Consider the following 10,966-nt stretch of genomic DNA (forward strand, 5'->3'; position numbering starts at 1 on the left):
GTGTGTGTGTGTGTGTGTGTGTGTGTGTGTGTGTGTGTGTGTGTGTGTGTGTGTGAAATGCAATTGTAGAAATTGAGGGGGTTGAAAACAGATCTAAAGATGTGTTTGTTAAGCACTGTTCTGTACACAATGCTCAAGTCAGTCTAAAAATGGCCTTATGTCAGTATGCCCTACATCATAAATGGCTTGAATCCTAAGTTTATTAATGACTATATACAGGTACTCTTGGAAAGAACATTCTCGAGCACTCCATCCGTCTCCATTAAGAAGTGTATTGTTTTTTTGGGTGGGGGGGATCCACACACTGGATCAGTTCAAACTACATGCTGACTGTCAGTTTTTAAATCTGCCCTTTATTGTCTAAGGCTGGTGCCTGCGACCTCTCATTCAAACTTCAGTACTATCCATTGGTCACATGTAACTACTAAACCCCAGACGCTTTTAACCAGTAACAGTACCTTAAATTTTACAAACCACATCCCTGCATCCTCTGTGCTGACAAAAAAAAAACAGAGCGGCAGAGACATTTTATCCAAGTTTAAAGCTGAAACTGAAAGCTGAGGTTAAACAGCTGAGAGTTCACAGTAAGTAGGCTTTGATTGACATCTCCAGAAGAATATACACCCATGCTTTCCCACTGACACGCAAACCAAGCCACTCAGCTCCCCAGCACGTGTTTGTCACACACGAACCCCTCCACTCCCCGACCCATACACTCTCTCAAACACACACACACACACACACAGCTGTCATTTCCCGTGACATCCCCAGCCTCTATTACCTGCATGCATTAACAAACCTCTCTGATGTTAAAAATTATAATTCATACATTTGAATAATTCAGATTACTTTAAAAGCTGTGCGCTCACACTCGCTCACTCTTTTCCCAGCTTGAATGAAAAGTGTTTACCTCAAATCGCATTCGAATAAATCCTATAAGTCCTTTTAAAATTCCTTAGATAAACCAATCAAATACCCCCAGCGCTGGGCTGACTGGCCAATCAAAATTAGCATTCGTAGAAGCGGCCTAGTTTTACTTAAAAGCCATCAAATAGCAAATCAAATTGCAGCGTCTATTTGTGAGGTTCAGTTTGTTAGAGTTAGAAAAAAGGTGATAAATAAAGTGAGAGTGAGAGAAAAAGGGGCCCTGCTGCACCAGATGTGTGTGCACATGTGTGCGTGCGTGTGCGCATGTGTGGTGAGAGAGAGACATTTGAAAACAGTCAACAAGAAACAGGTTAGCAAACTGCACGTTCCCTTTAGATTAGATCTAAGGCTTGGATGGTGAGACCTCACATCTTTTCTCATCTCACTGTCCATGTCGGTTTCTGTTAATTCCAGCTATCTGTAAATCATAACCTTCTGCTTCCTTTTTCTGTGTTTTCAAAACAACAACTGTCTCTGACACTCATATTTCCTGTGCTGTAACGGATTACTCCCCACCCTACACTCAACACACGCGCAGACAGTTCCCATAACTTCAGAGGACATCACTCTGACTTGCACTAATGTCACTGACTTGTGCCAATCCCGTGGTTCTCAAATTGTGGGCTGGCCCCCTTTGGTTCCTAGTTGGCACAGAGCCGGCACAGGGGATGTGTGAACAATGGGCATTTTGACTCTGTACGTTTAGACCTGCAGCGTTGCAGTGGTGCAGTGTGGAGTGCTTTCATTTGGGGGACAGTGACAAAAATATCTGAAGTATCCGGTAGTGTGGGTAACTCTGGTTGGTGTTTGTGCTATTGCGGGTCCTTATGTGCAGCCCATGCAACTTGTGTTAGTGTTTAAAAAAAAAAAAAAGCACAAACACTCAATTGTATCTCCTGTTTGAGCTTCTCACACATGCTTTTTTAATCTTCTGTGCGGGGCTTTTTTAATTTTGCACTTCTTCCTCTTAAACTAAAAAAGAACACACTTTTTAACCAATCAGCAGTCTGTCTATACACGGGATTATTACTTGTACATGTTGATGGCTTCTTGGCAGAGTGTACAGGAGTGTGCCTCCATATAAGTTGAATTCCTACAATCCCTTTCTTGGACACACAGAAATGCAAACTTACACCAAAGGTAGGACGATAAAAATTGAGTGACTACAGTTTATATTTAAATTTAAGATTCAACTTGGAATGAGCATTGCTCGTGACACACACAAGCCTATTAAGGTTATCCATTGTAGTGCATGAGGCCCAGTAATTAGGAGTGAAAGATGTATATACTGATTTATGTATTTACTGTTGGTAGTTAGCAATGAAAGCTAAACCTGTTTTTAAATCTATGCATGTGTCTTCCCAAAGCCTGAGTATACCCTGTCTTTCTAACGGGCAGGTGCGTTTCTTCCTCCTGATTTCACCCAAATCATACGACCATGATCGTAAAAACATACAAATACACACCAAGGTTCAAGCAGCTGGTGAGTTTGTCCTTGACTGCCCACCCTGTGGCAGTGGCATGGATGCAGCTGTTTTAGAGGGTTCAGGATGGGATTTTAAAAGCCGCGTCCTTGTCAAGGGTGGACTCTTGGTTTATGTTTGGGGGGGGTTTTGGAGGAGAGGGAGGGTTAATTACCCTAATATCGAAGGTTGTGTAAAGACCAGCACTCACATTGCATTGAAAGTTCCAGGCTCGTTGTTTATGTCAATTAAAGTATTCTATTAGCTGTGCAGGAGCAATTAGCACACAAGGATATTTTCTTTTGGGAAGTAATACAGCAGACACCAGCGTTATCCAATCAGTTCTGAGCAAATTATATAACACACCTGGCACAATGCAGTACAGAATTTATTCATCTCTTTCTCATGCAAGCATCGCAACAGGCATCCCTGCTGCGATGCTTGCACTCGGATGGAAAACTGTGGCGCAAAGGTAACGCAAAACAACTTTTTAATGATTTAATAATGATTTTCATGACACTTAGCATTATCAGTAGTACATTTGGGAGCCAGGATCAACCTGAACGAGTAAATCCTAAGAGTCCAGAACACAACAGCCTGGCAAGTCCTGTTAGTGGGATGTTCTTACGGCAGTGGGGTGAAGAACAGCATAATAAGAAGTTTCAATACTTTGCGAGAGGTTTAATCTAAATAATCTTTAATATATTTAATTTTATCTGTAGGTATGAGGCTAGAACGCTGTTATAAAAGAGAAAGGAAGAAATGTACCTTTGTCCCTTTTGAACTTAGCATGTTTTTGTGATTACTGTGAAATAAGTAAAGTTAATGGCAGAACGAATGGATTTTTGTCATCATTTTTCATGTCTTTGGCAGGAAGGTTTGGTGCATTAATACTTAGTTTTACAGCAAAGTTTGAAACACAATGAGCTCATGGATAAACGCTGGTGTTAAAGGGATAACAGAATGACCCTAGCTAGTTTAAACAAATGAAAAACAGGCTTTTTTAATAGACAGTTGGCTTTTTAAAATGCATATCATAAAATAGATGACAGCGCCTCGATAATTAAGTTAGCCACTTGTGTCATGAGTGCGTAGACTTGCCCTTGACTGACCTGCCTGGGGCTCTAACAGAGGCATGGCCTGCTGTGCAGTTAGGGATTCTGGGAGTGTGCTCTTAAGGAACAGATGCCAGCGCACAACAGCTGTTCCTTTGGCATCAAACTAGAGCCAAATGGCTGGAGCCTCCACCCAAGAACAAAAACATCAACATGTGTTACTAAAACCTCTCCCTCTTAATAACACACACACACACACACACACACACACACACACACACACACAGGAGTACGCTGAATCAGAACTTAAGTGTCTCCACAACCACAGAGACACCGACACAACCTTTTATACTCAATTCGAGCACAGTCAGGGTCAAAATCCACCAACATAAAGGAGAAAAGGAAGTGGGAGCGCTGGATTTATAACCCAAGGCAAAACAAGAATGTGTCACATAATTTTTTTTATCTCAGTTATCTTATTCTAAACCAAAACTGTAACTGAAATTCAAATTACAATAATTGCACAGCCCTGTGTAGTGATATAGTGCGTGTCTGTCTACAGAGAAAAGGTACTCACCCTGAAAAGACTGCCTTGCTCTCTCCACTAGCTCCTCTATGGGATAACTGGCCAAGTCTCCTCTTGCATGCTTCGTCTTGCAGTAGGTACACGCATTCAGACACCTACACCGACAGAAAGACACAAAAGAAAATGTAAAAAGAGAAAGATCGAGCAAACGTTCACTTTTGACTTTATTGAAGAAAACATGTTTTTTGCTTTGGGGGCTTGTGTTTCAATCTTTTTGTGCTCCATTTATATCATACAAATCTAATAATATATTAAACATCAAATGAAAGCAGCTGGTTGTATTCACCAATGCCATTGGAAATGGATGTCAACTTAAATGAACTATACTCAGCTCAAAATGTGAAGGTGGAATATAAAAATATATATAAATGAACAGAGACTTTTAACCTCCTAGGACCTGCCGTCCACATATGTGGACATCACATTTTGGGTTATTTAGACCAAAATACTCAATTTTGCTCTACAAGGGCCTGATATCCACTTACGAGGACATTATACTGCTACTGTTCTATCTAAATTTTAAATGAATATCCTCATTTGTGGCTCTCATTTTTCTTAAAAACAAAAATAAGGTAAAAAAAAAAAAAAATCTGTTAATTCTTTGTTTTTACATTCATCAGGCCCCAATATGCCCAAATATCAAAGAGAAATTAAAAATGCATGTCGTGGAAGAGTTCGGGTCTTAGGAGGTTAAAAGGAAAGTAATGAGGCTTGCCCTGTCAATTAAGGAAAAGCACTAAAAGACAGGGGAGAGTAAAAACTGTTCTCTCTTTCATAAACTATTTCAAAGGATTAGAAGTGACCATGGACAGCTGTCTCAAAGACAAACAGTGGAAACGCTAGAGTCGCCGCATTGTTTTGTTCAAGAAAAAGGAGAGAGGCTTGATTCAAATTGACTGTGAAAGGAAGGGAAAGGAGAATGAAGCAGAACAGAAAATGAGAACAAAAATAAAACTGCCTCACACTAAACCCCTGAGTATGGCAGGGTGTAAACTTGGTTGGGAAGATCAACCAAACCACACTCTATTAAAACCATCTGATGAATTTGGATTCAATTTCAGACCTCGAATTTGTCATTGTAGTTTGAAAAGTACAATCTGGCATTAAAATAAGTTTGTGCGATGTGTTAGCATCCTGAACTGCAAATCAATTACATCCTATATTAAACTGAAAATGGTAAAACACACACACACACACACACACACACACAAACCGACAGTATTACAAAAATAACAGAGTCTCGTTCAGGTGCATTTTATGGATTTAACATCTTTTCCAGCCAACTGTTGTTGGCATGGAATTTCTGAGGTTACGTGAGCATATGACATCTTTGTATTTTTTTTTTTCCATCTAATTTTATTTCTATGCATTTTTCTTTTTCTGGCTTTTTTTCCCCTCGTTGGTTCCATTAGTTGCAAGTGCATGTTATTGAGTCAGTCTGAATAAAACGCTGTGGCATCTCATTAGCAAAATACTGCAAAGTAATTGGGGGTAAAGACCCAAACAAACTCAATTATAGCTAATAATGGGCCAGTACTTCTACTCTTAGAGAAAACCTGACTGCCCATTAGCACAGCACTACTAATGGAGGCTTCTAACCTTGGGAATACATTGGGTACAACTCTGTTGCTAAAGCTGATCATGGTAACATAAAACAATGCTTGGAATTTGTTATATATGCATCCTAAAAGCAGCTCAGTTCTGGTTCGCTCAAAGAAGGAAGGAAGAAGGAAGCAAGAAGAATGAGTTGAGTAAAGTTTGAATTATCTGACTGTTTTGCTTCGCTTAATGCGCCTTATAATCAGGTGTGCCTTATGGTCCAAAAACAAAAACAGTAAGCATAAACTGCATCCTTGACATTCAAGGAAAAATAACATTGATCCCCAGAAACCTGAAGCACAAAGGACAAAATTTGTGGGCCAAAAAGTACTGCCTCACAAAAGACACCACTAATCACACTATGATATTACTCCATATATAAAACAATATTGTGCTCAAGAATGACCATGTTTTTCAATTAGTAGGATGGTGGATTCGTTAATCCTGATAGTTTCCACTATCCAGTGAGTAATGTTGTGAAGCATCTCTCAGGTGGAAGCTGGGATCATCTGTAATATGGTAACATTTTCTTATATAATCGATATACAAGAAGTGATATATAAATATGTTCCGTAGAGGAAAGTTCAGCTGGTCTTCCTCTGATGGTTCATAGTTAAATACTGGATCACATTTAAACCAGTGATAAAAAAAATAAAAAAAAAAGGTTAATCACAGTCTATCTACAGAGCAGATACACTACAACTTTACACAAATTCTTTGTCAAAAATAAGTAACACGCAATAACCTAAAGATGACAAAAAAAGAGGTCATTCTGTTACGGCACAAACAGCTACATTATACATGTCGATCCACTTGTTCCACTGCATTTGTTGGACCATCTAACACCTCGCACACTAAAATGCTGCAATCCCTCTCTTATAATCGTTCTGACATTCATTTAAAATAGCAGAAGAATTTTCAATGACACAAATCACCACAACGGTTAAAGAAAACCGAGCTATCCATCCATCCATCTCTCCTTCTCAGAGTATTGCTTCGCTGAGGGCACTAAAGATGGCAGCTAGGTCACAGGACCTTGCTGTGGAGAAAACACAGACAGATGGGACCCCGTGTGCGTGCACACACACCGACACACACACACACACACCACCAGGGGGTCAATCCATCTTAATGTGATCAGGCCCAGCTGAATGGATCACACCAACATTAATCTCAAGAGACAGTCAGTGGCCTGCTTGTGTGTCTGTGTGTATTTGCATCAGTAACGTGCAATGTGTGTGCGTTCGTATGGCTGTGTTCAAGTGTGCTGCTGTTGCTGAACATTTGTCCAGTATCACAACAATGCATTAGCGGTTTCGACTTCTCCATTAGCCAGGACGGTCTGAGACAACTAGACCAACGCTGAGCGCAAGAGGAGCCTGTGTCCCTCCCTCGCTGTGGCAGGCACATGCACGCCTTTACTTCGTATTAAAGTTGCGATGGATGATAAATTATTTGAAATAATACAACAATTTTAAAGCTGCTTTTACCATTCAGGAAAACTAAGCAGCTGCAGTGACGTAAAGACGCACTTTGATAGTTAAATCCAAATATTTCTCGGCCTACTTTATATCTGTCCTTGCTCCCTCTTCTGTTTTGTCCCAGTTAATTAAACCACAGAGGTAGCTGTTGTACCTGACAACAGTGTACTTCATCAATGTGTTACAATGAGAAAGGTTACCTCCCCAATGTGCGTGTGTGCGCGCGTGTGAGATGAAGACGGAGAGATTATTGTGTGGTTGCAGCCTTGAAAAGGTAACAAAGGGAGGAAAACCCTGAGGTTCCTCTATACATTTGTAAGCCTGCCTCAATACACACACAGACACACACACACGCACACAAACAAAGTACAGTTCCCTTCGGGAAGGCTCCCTTGTGCTGCATATTAAGAACAAGAAAATCATTTCTCAGTGATAAGTATTTAGAATCTAGACATTAATTAGAAAGCTACACATTAATTAGAAAACAGCCATCGGTGTGTATTAGTGTTCGTCGGGGCTCGTATTGTGCCAGCTTCAAAACGCAATTATGAAAACAAAGCTTAAACTGCGAGGGGAAGTCTGAGCGCCATGCAAATTGTAAAGCAAGATTAGTCATTGCGCTTATTGTCGAGACGGGGAGACACTGAAGTGAGTATATTAGCAAACAAAATCTCCAAACTGCTGTTATATGGCTGAACAATGCCTCGAGCCTGTGAGTTTGCTGTTAGTGTCATCTCAAAGTCAAAGTGGAGGTGGCGAAATAATATGGAGTCAAGGAACAAAGACTGCTGACACAATGAAGTTAAGACCTATTAGGAGCAATGAATAGAGGGGTTATTAGTAATTCAGAAAAAGATTGGCAGTTAAAACCCATTTCAAGTTGCATGGGAACTGCACACACACCGATGATCTTGTGTAAGTCATAAAAAAGGCAATATTCATCACATCAAATATTATTAGGAGCTCTAATCATAAGGGTTTGGGATTAAGCGGCGCTTGTGGCGCTTAGTCAATGGGGGTTAAGTGGAGTTGCGAGGGTGGGTTTGAAACGACACAGAGATTTTACTTCATTTTTCAAAAGTGTAAATTTGTGCGAACACTTTTCTACGGTGGCTCGCTGACTTGTGACGAGTTGGTTAACACTTTGAAGCTGTGTGTTAGGTAAAAAAAAAAAAGTTTTTGCACCAATATTTCACATGAGGATTGGTTGTTTTTGCGTATTTGTGTGTGTGCATGGATTTCAGTGAGCTTCCTTTCATCTACGAGTGTGTGCTCTAATGCAGCTGGGCCCCGTTTCTCTCTGTGTTCAATCCAGCCTTTGTTCATGACCTCTCGGGTTCTCTTATCGAGTCTCATGTTCCCCGTGTTAAATACTAAAAGAGCTCTGTGTGCATTTTCGAAAATGTGTCACATGTTGACCCCGCGTTTCTGAAACTACTACAGCAGCTTTGCTTGTTGTTTTGACTGAAAAAAGTCAGCGTGAGTATGTGTGTGAGAGCGTGTGCGCTTGTGTGTGAAACCACATCTCCACGTCCACGTAGTAGCTGTGTTTTCCCAACTTCTTGTTTTGTCTGTAGTCTGACCTCGAGATGGTGTTTGTGCTAAAGTCAATCAGCCTATTGTTGCTGGAAAAGAATGGTGCGATATTTGTTTATTTTGGAACTCACTGATAAAGTGTCACGTGAAGATATGCTATGAGGTTAGGCCTACAATCAGGCTGACTGAGTCAGGTAATCGGCTCACTTCTCTGGCTTACTAACCACTTTGCACTCTAACTTACTTGATTTTTAAGTCCCCTTTTCGCTGATGATCTGAATGCTGAGCTGACTCACACAGTAGGTAGATTCAGAGGTCAGAAGGACCTGCACACAGTAATAACCGTCAACTGACAGCTTGTTTTGCTGACTTACTACTTCATGCAAGTCACTAGACAAAACAGTGGTTGGAGACCGCAGGTCGCCTGAACTGATTGTGACCATTTGCAATGAACTTGTGATCTTGTTGCTTGAAGTTGATGAGCAGGTCTGCAACCACTTGCAAACAGCTGCCATCTTCAAAGCAAGTTTGATGTGTCAAGGTGATAAAACGGCAAGACTGAGCCAGTCTGCTATCAGTCTGCAAAAGAACTGCATCAAGTTGGCAATTACATGTAATGTGTGTGTGTTAATATGGTATACGTTGTCCACATATACATAAATTTAAAGTAAACAACAATTCACATTAACTACTTACATTTAGAGTTCAGCTAGAACCTCAGATTTGAAACAGAAATTCCTCCACAAACCTATTATTATATTGGAATAAAACCAGAATAGAACCAGATGACAACCAGTTTGGTTGAGTTCCCTGTTGCAGAGAGATGCACTGCAGATTGACTAAAACAAGTTGGCAACGTCTCTGACTACACATTAGAGAGAAATTATTTTCAAATGCAGTCAGTGTGCAACAGAATTTTTACTCCATTCTGACTGAATCATCAAGGAGTGACTAGTCAAATTCCTTTAAAGTGGACCTATTATGCTCTACCATGTATATAGTGTGATACAGTGGTGGTTACTCACATAAAACATGGCTAAAGCTTTTTTCTTCCTCTTGGCTCTGTATGACGTGACTAAAAGTCGATATCTGCTTTAAGCAGATGAACCGAGGGGCTTCAACAAAGCCCAGTCTAAGATAAATAAGGGTCATTTTAAACCGTAAATCATGCAAAGCTACTCTAATCAAATCCACAAATAAAAATATGCAGCTGGAAATGTGCATAACAGGTCCACTTTAAAGCTGTTGTCATTTTACACCTAGCAGAATCTTTGCATATATCAGAGGATGTAAAGGAATTATTGAGACCTTTTAAAATTTGTTATCTGCTGTTTTCATTTATGTATTTATATAGTCAACCACAATCAGTTTAGCAAAATACACCTACGCTATGCACACAGACACAATGTAAACAAAGCCAGATGAGCATGTAAAAAAATGTATGTATGAGTGCATTGTGAACATATTTGTGTTATCCGGGAGGCCCCCTATGTGTTAGCCTCCTTGTTTCCTGTGATTTCCGGCTGGTGTTTCTTATTGACAAAAAGTTGTTGCTTGAGTCACAAATCTTCTCTAAAATAGTCACTCGTGTGTGTGGTCTGGGTGTTGCTCAGATTGTAGGGATGTAAATTTGTTTACACCGTCACAGTATGTCAATGTGTTTTCCTTAGGAGGATAACAAAAAGCTCCTGTAATGTCTGTCATCAAATTTTTAGGTGAAGACATGTTGTTAAGGTTGAAGTAAGCTTAAGTTTTGACATGTAGTAGTTATGGTTAAAGCTCCAGAACATTTCGAACTGAACGTAATGCCCCCTGAAATCATGGACACACTAATAAACTACTGTGTGTATGTGTGTGCACGAGTGTGTGTGTGTAAATTGTGTTTGCCTGTGACACACTGGGACTAATTCAGTTACTCAGGGGTTCTGTAGCATAATACCTTGTAATGACACACAATCTCATTTTGTCCAAGGAGACACATCAATCTTTTGGATTTACTGTGGGGAGCACAGTCTGTCCTGGTGAGCGAGTGTGGAGAATAGTGTACGGAGTGTGTGCGTGTTTGTCCTGAGCATATATTTGTGTGTTTGTGTGTTAAGCAGTGGGAAAGAGGGAAATGGAATAAAGTGTTCAGACCACTGGAGCTGAAAACTACCCATACATTGGTTTGATAAACAGCAGGAGAGGCCACTGTGGTACACAGCTAGAAGAGGTGTGCACATATGTCTGTGTGTGAGTGTGTGTGCCTGTCTGCATATGGTCGTGTGTGTGTGTGTGTGTGTGTGTGTGTGTGTGTGTGTGTGTGTGTGTGTGTGTGTG

The 10,966-nt window shown here is 40.4% G+C and overlaps 1 protein-coding gene across 1 annotated transcript in view; it reads right to left on the bottom strand.

The window, feature by feature from the left end:
• Positions 1-10,966, bottom strand: part of cdkal1 (CDK5 regulatory subunit associated protein 1-like 1) — a 246,637-nt gene that overhangs the window by 138,034 nt on the left and 97,637 nt on the right. The window contains exon 8 of the mRNA XM_005744624.1: positions 4,023-4,126. Coding sequence (XP_005744681.1) covers positions 4,023-4,126 — 104 coding nt within the window. The remainder of the gene's footprint in view (positions 1-4,022; positions 4,127-10,966) is intronic.

The sequence above is a fragment of the Pundamilia nyererei genome, unplaced genomic scaffold (assembly GCF_000239375.1).
Source record: "Pundamilia nyererei isolate P.nyererei 1_Seehausen unplaced genomic scaffold, PunNye1.0 scaffold00146, whole genome shotgun sequence".
NCBI lineage: Eukaryota > Metazoa > Chordata > Actinopteri > Cichliformes > Cichlidae > Pundamilia > Pundamilia nyererei.